This window comes from Eumetopias jubatus, unplaced genomic scaffold (assembly GCF_037043125.1).
Source record: "Eumetopias jubatus isolate StellerSeaLion01/CBP00866 unplaced genomic scaffold, mEumJub1_p1.0 scaffold_13, whole genome shotgun sequence".
NCBI classification, from domain to species: Eukaryota; Metazoa; Chordata; class Mammalia; order Carnivora; family Otariidae; genus Eumetopias; species Eumetopias jubatus.
In genome coordinates this window covers 56499075-56518683 of record NW_028274819.1, presented here as the reverse complement: position 1 = coordinate 56518683, position 19609 = coordinate 56499075, and the positions used below count along the sequence as shown (strand labels likewise).

Here is a 19609-nt window from a genome sequence, read left to right as displayed (position 1 = left end):
GCAGTAGGCTCTTAGGAGCCTATACGACCCTCCTCCCGCAGGTCACGGCCACCGCGTCTGGCTAAATCTGAGACATGGGTTTTTTTCCCCCTAGAATTCGTTCTTAGAGAAGAGCTGCCACCTGAGGCCATAGCTTTCAGTCTGGACAGAGCCCCTGACCACAGAGGGCTCTCAGCCTCTGAGCCGCCCGTGCAGTGGTTGACACAGAGTGGGAGATGCGCTGCCATAGCCCTCTGCCCTACTGCTTTATGACCTGTGAGAGAGGGAAAAAGTACAGCTTCTGAATTCATATCTCATTTTAATATGGCAGTCTATAATCCTAAAAGTCTGTATGTGCGAATCGGCAAAACAAAACAAAACAACCAAACCCAAACAAATGAAACTTTAAATAAAGTCTTCCTCTGGGAAAATCCGCGTGCCTGGTGTCTGGGGCTGCCCTGTGTGTCCCGGGCTCCCGCTGGGGCCCACGCGCCGCGTCTCATCCTGCTGGCCGGGCTGCTCACCTCTGATTTGCCACTTGGCCCAGGTCCTGTTTTTCCCCAGCTTCATGCTCAGGGTCTGGCTCTCCTTGATTCATTTATTCATTCATACAAAATACTTATTTAGCACCAACCAGGGACCGAGGAAAGTGAATGACTGAAGGAAGAGGCTCCTGCTCTCTGCAGTTTTCAGCGTTCCCTGGCTGTCCCCAAGGAGAGGAGAGGTGCGGGCTTGTGTGGATGCCAAGGGGACACGGGTGCTGGATGGGGGAGGGGGAGGGACAGGCGCTAATGTGGGTGGGTGGCTGTTTTGTGCCTGGAACTGAGCTGGACGTTATACATCCTCTCATTCCACCCTCCCACTGTGCTTTTGAGGGAGGGTTTCTTTATTTGTGGAGCATCTGTCTCCCTGCTCCAGAGTGTAGGTGCCCTGAGGACAGGGCGCAGGGGCCTGTATCTCCTGGAGGTAAGAACTGTTCCAGGCCCAGAGATTGGAAAATAAAAGGAAGGAAGGAAGGAAGGAAGATGGACGGATGGAAAGAGGGGAGAGGAGCAAGCACAGTCCCTCTGGAGATGAGAGCAGTCAGGGAAGGCTTCTCGGATGAGGTGACGTTGGGAAGAAAGGATTGCAGTCGGGAGAACTGATGGAAAGGCTAGTGCAGAAGGAAGAAATAGGGCATGTCCCCAGAGATTTCTGCAATGTGAGGGTCTAAAGTGGGAAGAGAACATTATAAACTATTGTTTTCCATCAGAGACCGAGAGGAAGACAGACAACTAAAGAAACCCTGTCTCCAGCGAGGGTAACGTAACTATCTCTTCCCACCCCAAGGCCTTCTCACTTGAGGGACGTTTAGGCAAGAGCTCTCCCCTGGGCACCAGAGAGGAGGGGAATGATGATAACATAATCATCATATTACCAATGATGCTGGCTTCCTCTCATCAGTTCTCTACTGTGGACCACGTCTTTACATGTGCCTTCAACCTGTGGGGTAGATACCACCCCCGTATTCCAGATGAGGGAAAGTATGCCACAGAGAGGTGCTAAACTCACCCCAGGACACACAGGATTCAGGCAGGGTCTGCTTGCTTGTAGGGTCCGCACTGTTTCCACCACTAGCAGCCTTCCTTTCCTGCCTCTCACCCCGAGAGAAGCCTGGAGAGTATTCAGGTGCGGTCTGTGGGCTCTTTGGGATCCAGCTGCCAGCCCGCTTGTTGAAATTTTTATTAGCCTTTGACTTTCGGATCTCCAGTTTCTTAGGTTATCAGCAAATGGGCTGTGCTTCTTTAAGAAACTCTCCCCTCTCTTCAGGACCACCTGGTGGCTCCCCTCCTTCCTGGCTCTGCACCCTATAGAAATCTCCCCAAGTATGGATCATGGCCAGAAAAGTGAACATGGGAATGCAGGCAAGAGGGGAAGGAATTGCTGTCTGCCCAGAAGCCGATGGAAGTCCAGAGGCTGGGAACTTGACTTGGTCAGAGCCCCCATCCACCACCTCTCGTCCCGCCACCCTGCCAGACACGCCACCCTCTGGGCACAGGAGCCTTGCCAGGTTTCGAGCTGCGATATGACAAGAGCACCAGGATGCCCTCCTCCCTGTCTGGGACTCTGTGCACACCCGCGAGTCTCTCTGAGCCTATTTCCTGGCCCCCGCACGAGACTCTTCCCTCCCTTGGGTTGTGATTTCTCCATCTGGGGAATGAAGCAGGCTGCAGTGTGCTCCCTCAGGCTCCCCAAATCTGTGAAATGAGGGTGACATTTCCTGTCTTCCTGCCCCCTTCCCCCTCCTGGGCTGTCCTGGGCAACAGGTGCACTAATGGTGGGTAAACAGGTAGGCAATGTTCTGACACAGGGTGGGCTGTTCAATTTTGCCAGAGCAGACGAGCTTGTACACAAATAACTCTGCTACCAGGGAGCATGTGGTAAGGGCCCTAAACACCTCTTTGCTGCCATAGCCACCTGCTCTTCATGCCTCCCTGCTCCCTGACGGCTGCTCTCACACCCAGAAAGTGGGTCAGAATGTAGGGCAGAAGGAATGCCCCCTTGCGTGGTCCCCACCCTACCCAACTGAGTCATGATTGCCAACAGGGCAGAGATAGAGGAAATTTATGGGGTTAGGGGCACCTCTGTGTCCAAAATACGGTCCTGGCCAGTCATTCTCCCTCCCCCAAATGCCCATAGCTCCCTATTGCCTTCTGGTTATGGTCCAAGTTCCTTAGCTGGGCATTCAAGGCCCTTCACTTCTAGTCCAGGGCATGCACGTGGACGTGCTCCATGACTCTCTGGGCAGTGAGTGGACCCTTCTCTGGCCTGTGCTCCTCCCTGGTACTCCTCCCAGGCACGCAGGACACACTTCAGCACAACAGGCTGCCTGCCACCCCGTGGACCCAGTCGCTCTCTCCAGACCTTGGCCTGCAGAGCTGCCACCCCTTCATCTCTGACTGCTCTGCAAGGCCTTCCTCACTGCTCCCTCCTCCCTTGAAGCCTATCCTGACTCGCCAGACGGAACCACACAATCTCACTTAGAAGGTGTTGTTGCGAATGGTTAAAAGTGTGTGATCTCTGGAGCCAGACTGCCTGGGTTCCAGCATCTAGCTATGTCCCTTACTAGCTGTTGACCTTGGGAAAATGAGACTCTCTGTCTGTGCCTCAGTTTCCTCATCTCTGAAACAGGGATGGAGTAGTACCTCCTAATAAGGTCATTGGAGGAACACATGAATTAATATTTATGATGCACTTAGAGCAGTAAACTGGTACCTGGTTTCTCTCCCAGGTGAGTTTTCTGATGTTGACTGAAGATTGAGTAATATTTGAAGGTGTTCCCACATTCACCGTATTCATAGCATTTTTCTCCACCATGAATTTTCTGATGCTCCTAGAGGAATGAATTGTAACCAGCACTCTCCCAATTCACTGCTAGTCAATCCACATTCATGGATAGTCCAGGATGAGGTGCCTGATATTGAGTAAGACATGTTTTGTCTAAATGATTCCCCGTAAGTGGCCCATTCATGGGGTTTCTCTCCTGTATAAATTTTCTGATACTGACTTCATGACTTTGGATAAGTCATTTATTGGAGTCTTAGGTTTCTCCTCGGGAAAAAAAAAGGAATGTTAGATGGAATAACAATATCTTTTTTTAAAAGATTTTATTTATTTGACACAGAGAGAGAGAGAGAGAGCACAAGCAGGGGGAGCAGCAGGCAGAGAGAGAGAGGGAGAAGCAGCTTCCCTGCTGAGCACAAGGAGCCCGATGTAGGGCTCGATCCCAGGACCCTGCGATCATGACCTGAGCCGAAGGCAGACGCTTAACCGACTGAGCCACCCAGGCGCCCCAGAATAACACAATATCTTAATGTGTGTGAAGTGCTTAGCACAGCACCTGACTCCTAGGGAGCGCTTAATGCACGGTGGCCATTGTACGTGGTGGGTTCCTCTAACTTGGCTGTACCATGGTCGTTTGTCAGCAGGGACCATGAATTGCTCGCCTTAGTGCCCCCAGAGCATGGCAGTGGCAGGGCCTGTGTGAAGGTGGGTAGGTGAGTGATAAGTGAGAGAGCTTTATCAAAGCTGAGGAGAGGCCTATTTGGGATACATCAGTTGTACTCCTGACTTAGCCTGATGGTGGCTGGGACCCTGCCCCTATGAAGCATTTTCGAGGCTTGATTTTCATTGATCCTGACAGCCAAAGAGAAAGATAGATAGAAGAAATGTCTGGAGTCTGCTAACCCAGAGAAAAGGATCATCGCCAACCCACCATCTTTTTAAACTTCATCCATCCTCACTCTTAACAATTCTCTCTTAGAGTATTCATTCATTCAACAACATTCACCCTGTAGTTATTTACTGAGCCCCTACTGTGCCCCAGGAACCATGCTATGCCCCAGGGATCTAAACACAAATAAGATCTGTGCTCTCACTTATGTAAGTGAAGCAGAAAGTAAGTAAACAAACCACTGCAAAGTGTGGGAAATGCTGTGACTCCCCACTGGGTGTGGGACTTGGAGGAGTCAGGGAGGGCTTCCTGGAGAAAGAAATAGCTGAGCAGAAGACAGCACAGCAGTTCTTATAGCTGGCACAGCAGGCCCAGGAGGGATCTGAGCAATCACAGAGATATAGACTCTGCATTGTAAAATCACAGAATCAGAGACTAACATCAAAGGATTCAGAGTAATAGGATCCATATTTCTCTACTAATAATATTTTTTTTCCAGACTCTTCTTTCACCCGAGACATACCTTATCAGGGAAGCCCTAAAGCCCATCTTTATAAAGTAATTTATGCCTATTGTACAACATAGAAAAATAAGATCTAGAAAGAAGTGGGTTGTTGGGTGGAGGGAGTCTCCTTCAACCCCGGTTAATATTTCAGCCATGTTTCTTTTCCTTTCATTTATTTTTTGGGGGTTTGTTTTTAGTATTATTTTTTTAATTGACATAATTTATATACCATAATAGAATTTTAATATAAAATATAGTGGTTTTTAATATATTCACACATATATATTTAATATACATATATATTTAATATATAACCATCACCACTGTCTAATTCCAGGACATTTTCATCATCTCCCCAAAGAGAAACCCCATACCCGTTAGCAGTCACTCTTCATTTCGCCCTCACCCCAGCCCCTGGCAACCACTAACCTGTGCGCTGTCTCTATGTGCTTGCCTATTCTGGACATTTCATGTAAGTGGGATCAAACGGTAGGTGGTCTTTTGTGTCTGGCTTCTTCCATATAACGTGTTTTCAGGGGTCATCCATGTGGTAGCCTGAATCAGTATGCCATCTCTTTTTTATAGCTAAATAATATTTCTTGTATGTAGATACCACATTTAAACAATACATTTGTCAGCTGATGGACATTTGGTTTTCTTTTTCACCCTTTATGACTATTATGAATAATGTGTGCTATGGACATTTATGTACACGTTTTTGTGTGAGCATCTGTTTTCAATTCTTTCCGGTATATACCTAAGGGTAGAATTGCTGGGTCATATGGTAACCCTATGTTTCACTTTCAGAGGAACTGCTAAACTATTTTTCAAAGTGATCCCACCTTGTTAACATTCCCACCAACAATGAATGAGGAGGGTTCCAATATCTACACATCCTTGACAACACTTGTTATTATCTTTTTTTGATTGTAGGGTATCCTAGTGGGTGTCAAGTATCTCATTGTGGCTTTGATTTGCATTTCTCCAGTGACTAATGACGTTGAACATCTTCTCATGTGCTTTTTGGCTGCTTGTATGTCTTCTTGGAGAAATGTCTATGCGAATCCATTGCCCATTTTTAATTGGGTTATTTGCCTGTTTATTGTTGAATTGTAATAAGGTTTTTATATATCTTGGATACTAAACCCTTATCAGATAAGTGATTTGAGAATATTTTCTCTATTCTGTGGGTTGTCTTTCCACTTTCTTGATAGTGACCTTTGAAGCCAAAAGTTTTAATTTTGATAAAAAGCAAATTTATCTCTTTTTTAAAGTTGCCCATGCTTTTGGTGTCATATCTAAGGTTACCATTGCCTGATCCAAGGCCATGTTGATTTACACATAGGTTTTCTTCTAAGAGTTGTATAGTTATAACTCTTACATATAGTTATAACTCTTACATCCTTGATCCATTTTGAGTTAATCTTTGTATATGGTGTGAGGTAGGGAGTCTAACTTTATTTTTTTGCATGTGAATATCCGGTTGTCTCAGCATCATTTGTTGAGAAGACTGTTTTGTGTTGTTGTTTTTTTGCCCCCTCAATGACTTTTCTTGGTTCCTCTGTAAAAAATCAATTGACCATAAATATATGGGTTTATTTCTGGACTTTCAATTCTGTTCCATTGATCTATGTGTCTATCTTTATGCCAGCATCACACAGTCTTAATTACTGTAGCTTTGTAGTAAGTTTTGAATTTGGGGGTATAAATCCTCCAACTTTATATTTTTTCAAGGTTGTTTTGGCTCTTCTGGGCCTTTGCATTTCCATATGAATTTTAGGGCCAGCCTGTTCACTTTTTTCAAGATTTTATTTATTTGAGAGAGAGAGAGAGAGCACAAGCAGGGGGAGGGGCAGAGAGAGAGAGAGAGAGGGAAAAGCAGACTCCCCACTCAGCAGGGAGCCCACCTGCCCACGTGGGGCTTGATCCCAGGATCCCAAGACCATGACCCGAGCCCAAGGTGGATGCTTGACTGATTGAACCACTCAGGTGCCCCCAGCCTGTTCATTTCTAAAAAAAAAAAAAAAAGCCAGCTAGGATTTTGGTAGGGATTGCACTAAATCTATAGATCAATTTGGGAAGTATTGCCATGTTAACATTAAGTCTTCTCATTCTTTCTTTTGGTATTTACTGAGTATAAAGTTGAGCTCATGCCAAATATATTGTGTTTTGAATCCTGACTTCTGCTCAATATTCTATCATAGGCATTTCCTTGTGTTATAAAAATGCAAGAGTAACTTCAGTGCTATGTAATATTCCATTGTTTGGCTATACCACACCAAATCATAAACTTTTGGTTTTTGGCTAATCTGTCATGGGTCCCTCATGGTGCAGGCACAAATGGACACTGGGAGTCTAGGTGGCTCACAGAAGGGCAGCAGAATATTAAAGGTATCCCCTGCTGCAGGTGGGGAATGGGACTCACTGGAAAAGACAATGTTCTGGTTACTGGAGAGCTGACCTGCCTGCCCACCTGGGAGCACCACCCTGATGGAATCAAATCAGGAAACACGATTCAGTTGACTGCACAGACATTGATAGAACATGTTCATTTTAGGCATGTTTCTCTAGAACAGTGGATTAAAAAAATTTAAAAATTTGCAACATGAAATTCACTTAACCTTGTAACTCAGTTATCCTAAAATGAAGGTTTCACTAAATAATACTTTTTGTATCAGCCAGGAGAAGCTGGTTTGCTGCAGTAACAAGCAACCCCCAAATCTTGGTGGTGTAAGAGCTTTGTTTTTCTGTCATGCTACACATCTATCATGTAATAGGAGAGCCCTGGCACTCAGTTTACGGAAGTCTTCTCCCTCCAGATGGTTGCTGGTTTCAGTGGCAGAGGAAGGAGGGTGGGGTAGATAGAAGAATGGCACCCCGAAGTTGTGTACATACTAATGCTTGGAACCTTTGAGCATGTTATATTACATGGCAAAGAATTACAGTTGCAGATGGAATTAAGGTTGCTAATCAGCTGACCTTAAATTAGGGGGGCGAATGTATTCGTAAAGATCTATAAAAATAGAAGAGGGGGGCAGAAGAGGTCAGAATGATGCAGTGTAATAACTCAGCCTGCTGTGGTTGGCCTTGAAGATGGAGGAGGAGGCCATGAGACAAATGTGGGTGGCCTCAAGAAGCTGGGAAGGGTGAGGAAACAGATTCACCCTGGAGCCTCCGGAAAAGAATGTAGCCCAGCTGACATCTTGATTTTGACCCAGTGGGGGTACATTTCGAACTTCTGAACTACAAAACCATAAGATAAGTTTCTGTTGTTTTAAGCCATTTAGTTTGTGGTCATTTGTTACGGGCTCTGTAGGATGCTAAAACGTGCACTAGCCCTTATATGCTTCTGCCCGGAAGTGACGTGACACTTCTACTTATATCTCATTGGCCAGAGCAAGCCACATGGGCATGCCTAACTTCATAGGACTGGAGAAATTAGCTCAGCCTTAGAGGGAAATGGAATATTAGTGAATATAGTAATATCTGCTATACCCTTGCTATCTGTAGGTCATGCTGATGTCTTCTATTCTAGTCTGTTAAAACAAAACAAAACAAGGAAGTGCCCACGGTGGCAACCCTTTTTTAAGTCGATTTCATGATCCACTAATGGGCTGCGACCCCCGATTAGTAAAACATTGCTCTGTAGACCCTCCTCCACCCAAGCCTCGTGGAACACATGACACACCCTCGACTTAGCTGACTGGTCCAGGCCGGGGGCACCTGACCAAAGCTGATCAATCAATTTCCTCTCCTGGGAATTTGGAATGGGGCCATTCAGCCCCTTAACAGTGCGAAGCTGAGTGAGAGGCAGAGTAGAAGCAGGGTCGGAGTGAGAGCCACATGCAAGCCAAAATGACGGAGGGGCAGAAAAGCCCTGAGTAAGCAGAGAGAGTCGGTCCCCAGAGACGATGGAGCAGCCGCACGGAGAGCAGCACAGCCCCGAGAACATGCAGCCCCAGGGGGAGAGGTGGAGAGAGAGCAACCGCCTGAGAGGCTGATGGCTTCCCCTGTCCTGGCTCCAGCACTCCTGCGTCCTGCCTGCACGTCGTTCCCGTGAGAGTTTGGTCTCCTTATTGTCTTCCCTCCTCCTTTTCTTGGGCCACCCTCGCTGGGTTTCTGTTCCTTGTCTCCAGTGAGCTTTTAGTCGGCTTGAACACCCCCAGTGTTTCTCTTACCGGGCTCAGCTTTGACTCTGAGAATCAGGCTGGTGGGGCACAGATGGGTCGTGGTTGGGGGGGGCTTTTTCCTGACAGTGATGGGGTCAGGAAGCCAGTGGGGTTGTTTCAGGGAGGGCTTGGCTGTGCAACAGAGCGGATAGGACCTGGGCTCTGGAGACACACAGCCAGAGTTCACCTCCCAGAGCCTCAGTTTCCTCATCTCTGAGATGGGATTGTTGAACGATCATCAGTGTTCTGGGAAAAATACTGAGAGGCAGGACTAGGGCAGAACATGTGCTCGGGGCATGGGAAGCCGCTGTTGTTTGAGGAAGCCATCAGAGTCCCGGCTTCCTGAGGAGGTGGCCCCGGGGGCTGATTGAATTAGTACAGGACATTCCCCACCACTGGCCATGTTTCCTGCGCTTGTTGCCCTCACTCTCCTTCTCGACCCTTACTCGCCTTTTCATCCCTTCGCCCTCCCCTCCCCTCTCCAGACTCATTTCCCCTTTTTTCTGCTTGTCCCCTGAAGCTGATAACAAAAACAAAACAAACAAACAAACACAAAAACACCCCACACTTGCTTTGGGAAAGCAGCAGGGTTGGATATAAAGTGCCCAGCCTCTGGAGGCAGACGAATTGGGTCTGAATCCTGACTTAGCCTCTTGGCTTGCTCTGTGTTCCTGGACAAATTGCTACATCTCTCTGAACCTCAAGTTCACTATGTGTAAAATGGGAGTTATAATGCCCATTTCACAGTGTGTTATATGAGAAAGAACTAATTAGGCACTGAACAAACGCTAGTTCTGTCTTACTGCCCTTCCTCCTTCCCTCCCTCCCTTCTTGACTGTCACTCCCCCCAGCCTGGCCCCCAGCCCCCTCCTGTGGTGAGGATGCCCCTCCCTCCTCTCCAGGATCACCCAAGTGGCTTTCCCTGACTCACTTATACCTCAGGCGTTTGTGGTCTCTCCTCTCTCTCAGGCCCCGGGGGTGGACTGAGGTTTCTGGAAGCAGTTGGGGGTCCCTGTGACTTCTCTGGTCTCCTGGTCTCCTGCACAGGTCCAGCCCTAGCTTGGGAGCTCCTGGTTCAAACTGTGTGATCTGTATTTTTTCTCACTTTAGTGATTATTACACCCCAGCTGACTATGGCATTTTCACACTCCAAATACTGATAAATATTTATGAGGAGGAGAAAAGCCCAGAACTAGGGGAGGTGGGGGAGAGAAGTGCCAGGGCCTTCTTTGCAAGCCAAGCTCAGCCCTCTCAGTGGTCCCTTGGGCCCCAGAAGTTAGGGTGGGGGTGGGGTGGGGGCTGAGGAGGCAGTACAGAGCCACCCCCCTGCCCCTTCTGGGAGGAGTGACTGTCCCTGTGGCGCTGTGGGCCTCACCCCACTTGACCTGGTGGCCTGCTGCACCTCCTGCTCCTGGGGGCCTGCTCGATGCTCTGGGTTTTTGGTTTGTTTGTTTGTTTCATCTCTCATTCCATCTGTTATGCTCACACCTGCAGGGCAGCGTCCCTCTCCCCTCCTCTCCCTCCCTCCCTCCCTCCCTCCCTCCTTCCTTCCTTCCTTCCTTCCTCCAGTACCTTCTCTAGTCTCTGCCTCTTTCCTTTTTCTTCTCTCCTCCTAACATTACTCTGAGCAATTCTGGGGCTAGATGATGGGGCTAGGTGAGGGGGTCTCAGGCTCCCAGACCCAGCTGGGGGAGAGGCCGGGGGCTGGTGGAGACCGCAGTATGCTCTAAAAGGCCCAGCGAGCACTTGGCAGGAGTTGGGGGCTGCGTGTCTGCCTGACTCGGCATTCAGTGCTCTGCTGTGTGGCCATGGGCACGTCCCCTGTCTTTCTTGGGCCTCAGTCTCTCAGTTGATTCCTTCACTAATTCATTCATGCACCCACTCAACTAATATTTGTTGAGTGCTCGCTACCTGCAGGGGGAGCGGGAGCTGAGGTGAGGCAGGTTGCAGGGTGTAGGAGCTTGGACTCGAGGCCTGGGCGGGCGAATAGCACCACATTGCTCCCACGTCTTGCTTCTGTGCCCGCAGCAGACCTCGCGAATCACTGTTCACCCTTTCCTGCTGAGCCAGGATTCCATCTTAGATGCCTTCTCCACCCAGAGCCCCAGGCAGCCCCCGATCTATCAGAGTTGGCATTTGGAATGAAACCCATTAACACAGATTTATTAAACGCCTACTAGGGACGCCATTCTAGGGACTCAGGACACATCAGCGGAGAAGAAAGACCAGGCTCTCTCGCTTGTGGAGCTGCCATGTTAGCAGAGCAGACAGGCATAAATTAGCAAGTGGCTTGTGTAGTAGGTTAGCAAGTGGTTAGTGCTGTGGGAAGTAAATAGAGCCGGAGGAGGAGAGGGAGTGTGGGGTGAGGCCACAGTGAAGCCCCATCACAGAAGGCATGGGGCTGGGCCAGCACATCTGTGGTGGGGAGCATCTGGGGGCAGGTACTGCTCCATCGAAGGCCCTGAGGCAGGACCCACCCTGGTGTGTTGGAAGAACAGCTGTGACTGGAGGGGTGAGGGAGAGCGGGAGGTGATGCCCAGGGGTGAAGGGGAGGCAGAGCCGACCCTACACACAGGGCTTTCCTTCTGCGTGAGCTGCGAGGACTTGGAGCAAATGAGTGTCAGGGCCTGACATTTCTTTAGAGACTCTCTCAGCCTGCTGTGGGAAGGGGAGGCTGAGGGGGCCATGGCGGATCCCACAAGAGCTATAATGGCAAGAATGGAGGCTTGGGTGGGGTAGTGCCGGAGAGGGTAAGATCTGATGATGCCAGACGCTGTTCTGGCTGTCAAGGCTTGGGCGGTGCCTGAAAATCACTCCAGGCGCTTCTCCTCTGTCCTGCCGAGGGATGGCCTGGGGGGTCTTGCCCCTGGCGGGATGCGCTAACCCTGGCTTCCTCTTTCTGTCCATAGGGTGTTCAAGAAGGCAAGCCCAAATGGAAAGGTGAGTCTGTAACAACCACACCCAGCTCGTCCCTGGCCCCAAACTCTTGTCCTCTCTTGGGCATTTCTGTTGCCCGTGCAGCACCCCCCGCACACCCTCATCTGTCCTTAGGAGCTGTCCACCACAGGGGGAGGGACCGCTCAGGAAACTTTCTGTCTGAGGGGGGGCGGTACAACTCCCCGGGACTTTAGGGAGCCACCGCTCCAGGTTGAGACCCAGCCTTTCTTAGAGAGACTTCAGTGTGAGTGTGATAATTAGACTAAGTGCCAAGGGCCTCGGGGGCACTGAGTCCCCTGGCGTGAGAGGCCCCTAGAGCCTCTGTGCTGAACCCTGGCATCACCTAGTTATCTGGAGCAGCTCCCAGGGCCTGTCCTGCTTTCTTTCTTTCCACAGGCCCCAGGCTCCATCCTGCTTTCCTTTCAGTTCAGCAAATACATATTACTGACATCATTCCTCCTCGGGTCCAGGCCAAGACAGGGCATACCAAGACAAATGAGGCACAGCGCATGCCACTCACAGCCAGATGGGGGAGGCAGACACAGAAATCCATCACTTCAACGTGAAGCGGCAGGGGTGAAATCAAGGGATGCCCAGGGGCTGCAGGACCCAGCCTGGGCAGTCGGGAACGGCTTCTCTCTAAAAGGGATGAGTATCCAGGCAAGGCAGGGTGGAGAAGGGCATTCTAGGCATGAACACAACTCACAGGGAGTGCGGGAGCATCCACAGCAGTTGAACCAGAATGCCAAGAGGGAGGCAGGGGGAGCGGGAGCTGAGGTGAGGCAGGTTGCAGGGTGTAGGAGCTTGGACTCGAGGCCTGGGCGGGCAAATAGCACCACGTTGCTCCCACGTCTTGCTTCTGTGCCCGCAGCAGACCTCGCGAATCACTGTTCACCCTTTCCTGCTGAGCCAGGATTCCATCTTAGATGCCTTCTCCACCCAGAGCCCCAGGCAGCCCCCGATCTATCAGAGTTGGCATTTGGAATGAAACCCATTTGTCATCATACCTCTGGGCTCAGGAACCATTAGAGGGTTTTCAGATGGGAGTAACAGCGTTAGATTTGCATTTTAGGATAACCAGTCTGGCCAAGGAGGGGAGAAAGGCCTCCAGTCCAGAGCATGTGAGGCTGCTGGCAGCAGGCCACAGAGGGGGCTGGTGTGTCTGGTGCGTCGTCCAGGCAACCGAGGCTGTGGGGAGGAGGAGGGCTGGACTGACAGAGATAATGGAGGGAGGGGGCTCAGCGGGACGCAGGGACTGTGCAGGAACAGGAAGTGTCTTGGATGACACTGGATTCTAGAATCTCCCACTCGGGAGGTTCTTCCCTACAGGCTGGCTACCCAGCAGGACACTGGCTCCCCATTCCTCCTTTGCCTCGGAAAACCAGTCCTAGTATGAGTGGACCCTGGCCAGACTGCACGGAGGCGAGGGGCAGTGAGGAGCACAGAGCTCAGGCTGGGGCGCCTTCGGCCCCGCCCCAGGTTGCCCTTGCTGTCTCAAGAGATGCGCCCAACGCTCCAGGCAGCCGACTTCTTTGCTGCTGCCGGTCTACTCTCAGCGGCGCTTGCTGTGAAGATCTCAGGCCTCAGTGTCCTCATCTGTAAAATGGGAACAGTAACAAGTGCTTCAGAGGGGTTTAGGCTAAATAGGTGCTTTCAGAATTGTACAAGGGTTTGTTCGTATCAGGGCTGGAGCTCAGGTCCAAGTCCAGTTAGGACTTTGATGTGGGTCCGGTTTGGGGTTTAGCAGTTGCAGAGGCAGTTCCCAGGGTTTCCTCCAGAGCAAGGGCCGGTGGCTTTTCAGGGGTGTGTCCTCCAGGCCCACAGCTGCTAACACCCCCTGTGCCTCTCCTCCCCAGCTCACGGTCTATCTGGGAAAGCGGGACTTTGTGGACCACATCGACCTCGTGGACCCTGTGGGTGAGTCCCTCTAGGCCGCGGAGGAAGGTGGGGAGAGGTGGGGCTGACCTGGCCCCTCCTAGAGAAGGGAATGTTAAAGCCACTTGGGAATAGCCCCCAGGTCTCCAGAGGGGCCTGGTGCCAAGAACAGGGTGTGAGTGGCTTTCTGTGCCAGTCAGCAGACATCCATCATGGTTACTGAGCAGCTCCTCGGTCCTCAGTGAGGACCACGTGAGGGGAAAGTGGGGGCGGATTGAGGGGAGAAGCCAGGAGGGAGGAGGGCGAGCAGCCACCAGCATGAGGCTTATTGCATACCAGACACTGGGGTAGCTCCATTATGATCCCTGCTTTGCCGCTGAGGAGAATGAGGTGCAGAAAGGTTAAGTGACTTGCTCCAGGTCACAGAGCCAGTGGGTTGAGGAGCCTGGATTCAAACCCGGGCAGCCTGGCTCCACAGAACCTTTGTTCTGCTGCATCCTGATGGCAAAGGTGGGAAGTGGGAAGAAAACCTTGGGGCTTATGAAATGGGGTCTGTTCTCACCCACATGGGGGTCTCAGCAGAGGCAGGATTGCGGCTAAAGTCATCTTTCAAAGTCTTACTCTAGCTGAAGGTTTCTCAGCCTCGGCACTCTTGACATTTTGGGTCGGATAATTCTTTGTCGGTAGGGCTGTCCTGTGTATTGTACGTTGGGTAGCAGTATACCTGGCCTCTATCTGTTAGACCTTAGGACTACCCCCCATCCCAGCAGCACAATCAGCAATGTTTTTGGACATTGCCAGATTTCCCCTGGAAGGCATAGTCACCCCTGGTTAGGATTCTAAGAACCATAGCTCTCGTTAGAAGAGCCTGACCTCACTGCCTCTTCCCACAGCTGTTGGAGGGAGGGAGGCCCAGAATTATCCCTGTTTCACATATGGGGACAGTGAGGCCCAGAGAGGCTAAATGATTTCAGAGGGACAAGAACAAACCAAAGTGAGGCCAAAGGAGGTGACCGGTTGGGAGGATGGACACTGGAAACTGCCTGAGGCCAAGTCCAGGTGAAGAAACTAGATGTGTTGCATGGGCGACGTTCACGGAGAATGTGGCCTCCGTTAATGTATCCCTGGGAGTTGTCATGGGGCCAGAGGGCAGAAGGGAGCATGTGGCTCCAGAGCCGAGGTGGAAGGAGGAGAGAGCATAGCCGGCAGGTTTTGGTTCACTGGGAGGAAGACCTTTATGACAGTGGGGGCAGGAGAACTGGGAAGTCCCTGGGGTCCCTCTGCTGAGGGGGTGTGCGCAGGGCTGTGGCCTGCAGAGAGGTCAGCTCCCCATTAGGCCCTCCCTTCCTGGCCTGGAATAGGACGACCCCGCCTTTCCTCCCCTGTGCTGTCTGGGAACACTGGTTCAGTGTCCCCTCTGCCATCTGCATCTCTTCACTGAGCTGGCCTCTTGGAGACAGTGAGCAAGCATCCCAGTGTTTGCCTGGCCTGCTACAAGGCACAGTTTCCAGCAGACTATCTGGGGCCAGGGCTGGCCCTACCCATTGACCTCTTAAGGACTGCAGTGGGGGTGGCACGGAGGCTGGGTGCAGGGCAGGAGCAGGAGGGGACCGGCTCCCCCAGGGCACACACCCTGAGACTGTTCAGTCAGTGTTCACAGAGCACCTACTTTGAGCCAGGCCCTGTGCTGGGGGCCCTGGGGATCTCAGAGAGCTCTGGGGCACTGTCCAGAGTTGATCAAATGACCCACAGAGAGAAATACCTTGCCCATCGCGACATTGAGCTGATTATGAATTCCCAATGCATACTATCCCCCATGGTTCCCTGTTAGGCTCCAGGGCAAGTCCGAGCCCCCAGCCTTGCAGACAGGACACTGCAGGTCAGGCCTGGCCCTGCTTCCTCCACCACCCCCAGCATCTGCTCTCCCGAGCCTCAGAGCCACACCCTTCCCCCTGTCCACTTTGTGCTGCCCCGTGGTCATCCAACTGGTGACCCTTACGTGCCCTTTAAGACCTGACTCCTGCTTCCATCCCCTAGGAAGCCTTTCCTGACACCCCTAGTGGGAGGGGGTGCCCTCTCCCCGGATTTTGTATAGAGCCCCTGGTGCTCAGGCAAAGAGGAAACACCCACAGCAGAAGGAGGGAAGATGGGCAGGTTTGGGATGGGGTGGATACTCCCCTGAGCAGGTATCCCTTGGGCCTGCCTGGGACTGGATAGGACCAGGAGCCCTCCGGCACTCCCTTCCAGATGTGGCCCCTGAGATTCCCTGAGAGCTTGCTGTGCAGGCAGCATGGAGGGAGGGGGGCAGTGGGTGAGAGTTGGGGAGAGAAAATTTTGCTTGTTCCTTGGGTATGGCTGGGTGAAGTTTGGCCACAGGTGACTGGGGATGTCAGGCAAGGAGGTGACCCCTGAGCCTGTGTTTCTGGCCTTCTGAGGTCCTGCGGGGAGAAAAATGTCCTTTGTGTCCAGCTGGTCTCTGCACTGCCGTGGCCAGGCCTGGGGACATTCTCCGTGGAATCACAGGAACCGGGCATCGTCTCAGCTTTAAACATATTAACTCAGTCTTCGCAGGAGCCCTGGGAGGTCGGTTCTACAGGATCGCAACTCCTGATGGCAAATTCCAAATCCAAGAACCTCTAGAAGTCTAAACTTGCTCCTAAGTTTGATGTGGGGTTCATCCAGTGGCAAAACCTGACCTCAACTGATAGGAAGCTCTGTATATTTAGCCTCCTGGTGAAAATATTCATGTTTCCCTGCAGCGGTGTTAATGGGTTTGATCCCAGATCCTGCAGAGGGTGTGACGGAATATATGGAGGATGTACCACGTGGCCTTTCCACCATTCAGAACCTCTAAATTCTAAAGTACTCCTGATCGTAGGGGTTTTGGACCCATATTGTTGTTCTTATGAACAGGGAAGAAACAGAGAAGTAATGTGTCCCAAGTCACCCGCTGGGCCTGTAAAGCCAGCCTGCGGGTAGAGGGTGGGGTACGGCAGTGCCCTCCCCTGGGTGCTGGCCTCCCTATTTCTCTCATGAGGCTTTTCGACAGCTGGATGGTTAGGTTTGGATTTGGCTTAGTGTTTGGGGCTCAGGAATTTGAGAGGTCAAGCTGGGAGGGTCTGCTTACTCTCTGTCCTTCTTCCAGATGGCGTGGTCCTGGTGGATCCTGAGTATCTCAAGGAGAGGAGAGGTGAGGTGTTGGTCCCCACCTCCAGCCTATGAAGGGGCCTGGGCCTCCTGTTCCCCACCACCCTCTAGCCCAAGGCCTCCCTGAGGCCCAGGCAGAACATCAACTAATTCTACGTCTTTTCTCTGCCCAGCCCCACTGGGTCTTCCCTTTGCAGCCCCAATGAACGTCAGAGCAGGTGCCCTGGCCTCTTCCGGCCTGGGTAGCCCACCCATGCCCATTTTAGGGGAACCTTGTCACTGCCCCCAGCACTCTCACATCAATATAAATGACTTTTGCAAGGCTGGGGATGCCCATTAGGGCAGGGATTAGGGTCTCATTACAGAAGAGAAAACTGAATCCCAGGGAGGTGAAGGGATTGTCCAGGGTCCGCAGGGAGACATGGGGTGGGGGTTGGGCTAGGACAAGACCGCATGCCTTCCAGACCCCACTCAGCACTTATGTCCCCCTCCCTCTGCTCTCTCCAGCCACATCCCTTTCCCAGCCCCACCCCCCTTCCCCTCCAATCCTGCAAGCCTACCCCAGCCCTCACCAACCCTGTCAGACATCTCCTGTGCTCCTGCACACTCCACTGGCTAGAGTGGGGGGGTTGGGGTGGGGAAGGACAGAACTCACCCAGCAGTCAGCCCCCATCTCCCCTACCCAGGGGCCAGGCCTGAGTGGCTCTCCCGGGGACCCAGTCCCCCCATCCCTAGGGCAGCACAGCCCTCCCCGCAGCAGCTTTGGGACAGACCTGGGAGCTGCAGTTGGGCTAATCCCAGGGCTCCGCTGTGCTCTGTGGGGGGCTTGTTTGCTGCCCTCCCGGGCCCATCCTCAGCGCCCCCTGCTCCCACAGTCTATGTGACACTGACCTGCGCCTTCCGCTATGGCCGGGAGGACCTGGATGTCCTGGGCCTGACCTTTCGCAAGGACCTGTTTGTGGCCAACGTGCAGTCCTTCCCGCCGGCGCCTGAGGACAAGAAGGCCCTAACGCGGCTGCAGGAGCGCCTCATCAAGAAGCTGGGCGAGCACGCCTATCCTTTCACCTTTGAGGTTAGGGCCGGCCGGCCGCGCCCCCCCCCCCCCCCCCGCCGTGGGAAGCCCTGTGGGCAGGCACATGGGGGCAGCACTCAGTTTCTCAGTGTACACTGGGACCTGGGGCACGGTCACTGATCCTGCTTGGTCAGTGTCTCTTCTCTGGCCACTGCCAGGGTTGCACCTCACCTCTGAGCTCCTCCTTGGACCCTCCGGAGTCCAGCTCATCGGTGGGAGAGAGCAGGCTGGGGGGAGGCTGCAGCGAAAGGAGGAGCCCTGTCTCGCCCCCGAGTCATTACGGGACTGTCTCCTCCCTCAGACCAGCTGCCCACATGCCTGGCTTCTCCAGCCCGGCTCCAGCCTGGCTCATAAACGAGGGGTGGCACGTAGTGATTTCCCTGCTCTGCCACTTTCCCAAATGGAAAGGCTCCCAGATTCTGGATTTTAAAATTTCCTGTTTCTCAGACTCTGATTCTGTGATTCAGTGAAATCCGCTGGCTTTCTGGGAAGCTAGAGAAGGAGAGAGGATACAGTCATCCTGTCCAGAGTAGATGTATTGCTTTCCTGTGACTGCTCTAACAAGCCACCGCCAACCTGGTGGGAATGAAACAGGAGCGTGAAAACACACATGGATGATCTTACAGTTTCAGAGGTTAGAAGTCAAACACAGGTCGCACTGGGCTAAAATCAAGGTGTCCGCAGGGCTGTATTCGTTCTGGAGGCTCTAGGCCCTGCCCTTTCCAGCTTCTAGAGACCACTCATGTTCCTTGGCTGGTCGCCTACCCCTCTGTCTTCTACGCCTGCAGCAGCCAGCCAGTCTCTCTCCCAGCCCACCACTCTGACGCGGACTCTTCTGCTTCCTGCTTTCCCTGCTAAGGTCCCTTGTGGTTCCATCGGGCACACCTAGATAATCCCAGATACTCTCCCCATCTCAAGATCCTTAACTTAATCACACCTGTAAAGTCCCCTTTGCCATGTAAGCTAACAGGCACAGGTTCTGGGAATTAGGACGTGGGCACCTTTTTGGATGGGGGGAGCTCTTGTTCTGTCTACCACAAGCTAGGCACAACCCTTTAGACAAAGAAAAACGCCAACATTCTTGGCTTTGCTGGAGGGGCTTCTGGCCCAATGTGGGGCATCCTTGGCATGGTTTGTCCTCTGGACCCCCGGTCTGATAGAAGAGACATGGCCTGTTGCTAAAGGGCCCCTGGTCTGAAGAACGTGTGTGGGGGTGGGTGGGTGGGCAACATGGGGAGGTCAGGGGTCAATGTGACAGGAGACCTATTCTGTCTGTCCTCTTAACAGATCCCTCCGAACCTCCCGTGCTCTGTGACATTGCAGCCGGGTCCTGAAGACACAGGGAAGGTGGGTTACCTCTCTGGGAGCATCTCTCTGGGTATAGGACATTGGTATCCCCAGGGCCCTGGCTTTCTCTTTCAGAGGTGCCGTGTGGAAGCCTCCTTGTGTCTAGGCCACTTCAATACCGCCCCAGATAAGCAGTCTCTTTTCTTTCTTTCTTCTTCTTCTTTTTTTTTAAAGATTTTATTTATTAGCGCATGCGCGCGCGAGAGAGTGTGAAAGAGAGGCAGAGGGAGAGGGAGAAGCAGACTCCCTGCTGAGCAAGGAGCCTGACACACGGAGCTCGATCCCAGGACCCTGGGATCATGACCTGAGCCAAAGGCAGACGCTCAACCGACTGAGCCACCCAGGCGCCCCCAAGCAGTCTCTCT

The 19609-nt window shown here is 52.1% G+C and overlaps 1 protein-coding gene across 4 annotated transcripts in view; it reads left to right on the top strand.

Annotated features, from left to right (window-relative positions):
• Positions 1–19609, top strand: part of ARRB1 (arrestin beta 1) — a 75076-nt gene that overhangs the window by 36713 nt on the left and 18754 nt on the right. For 3 of the 4 annotated variants that reach the window (XM_088017999.1, XM_028115772.2, XM_028115767.2), the window contains exons 2-6: positions 11776–11806; positions 13660–13720; positions 16824–16868; positions 17701–17897; positions 19185–19244. In XM_088017999.1, coding sequence (XP_087874125.1) covers positions 11776–11806; positions 13660–13720; positions 16824–16868; positions 17701–17897; positions 19185–19244 — 394 coding nt within the window. Of the gene's footprint in view, positions 1–8587; positions 8754–11775; positions 11807–13659; positions 13721–16823; positions 16869–17700; positions 17898–19184; positions 19245–19609 lie in introns of those variants that run through there. The other variant, XM_028115771.2, reaches the window with a different exon arrangement.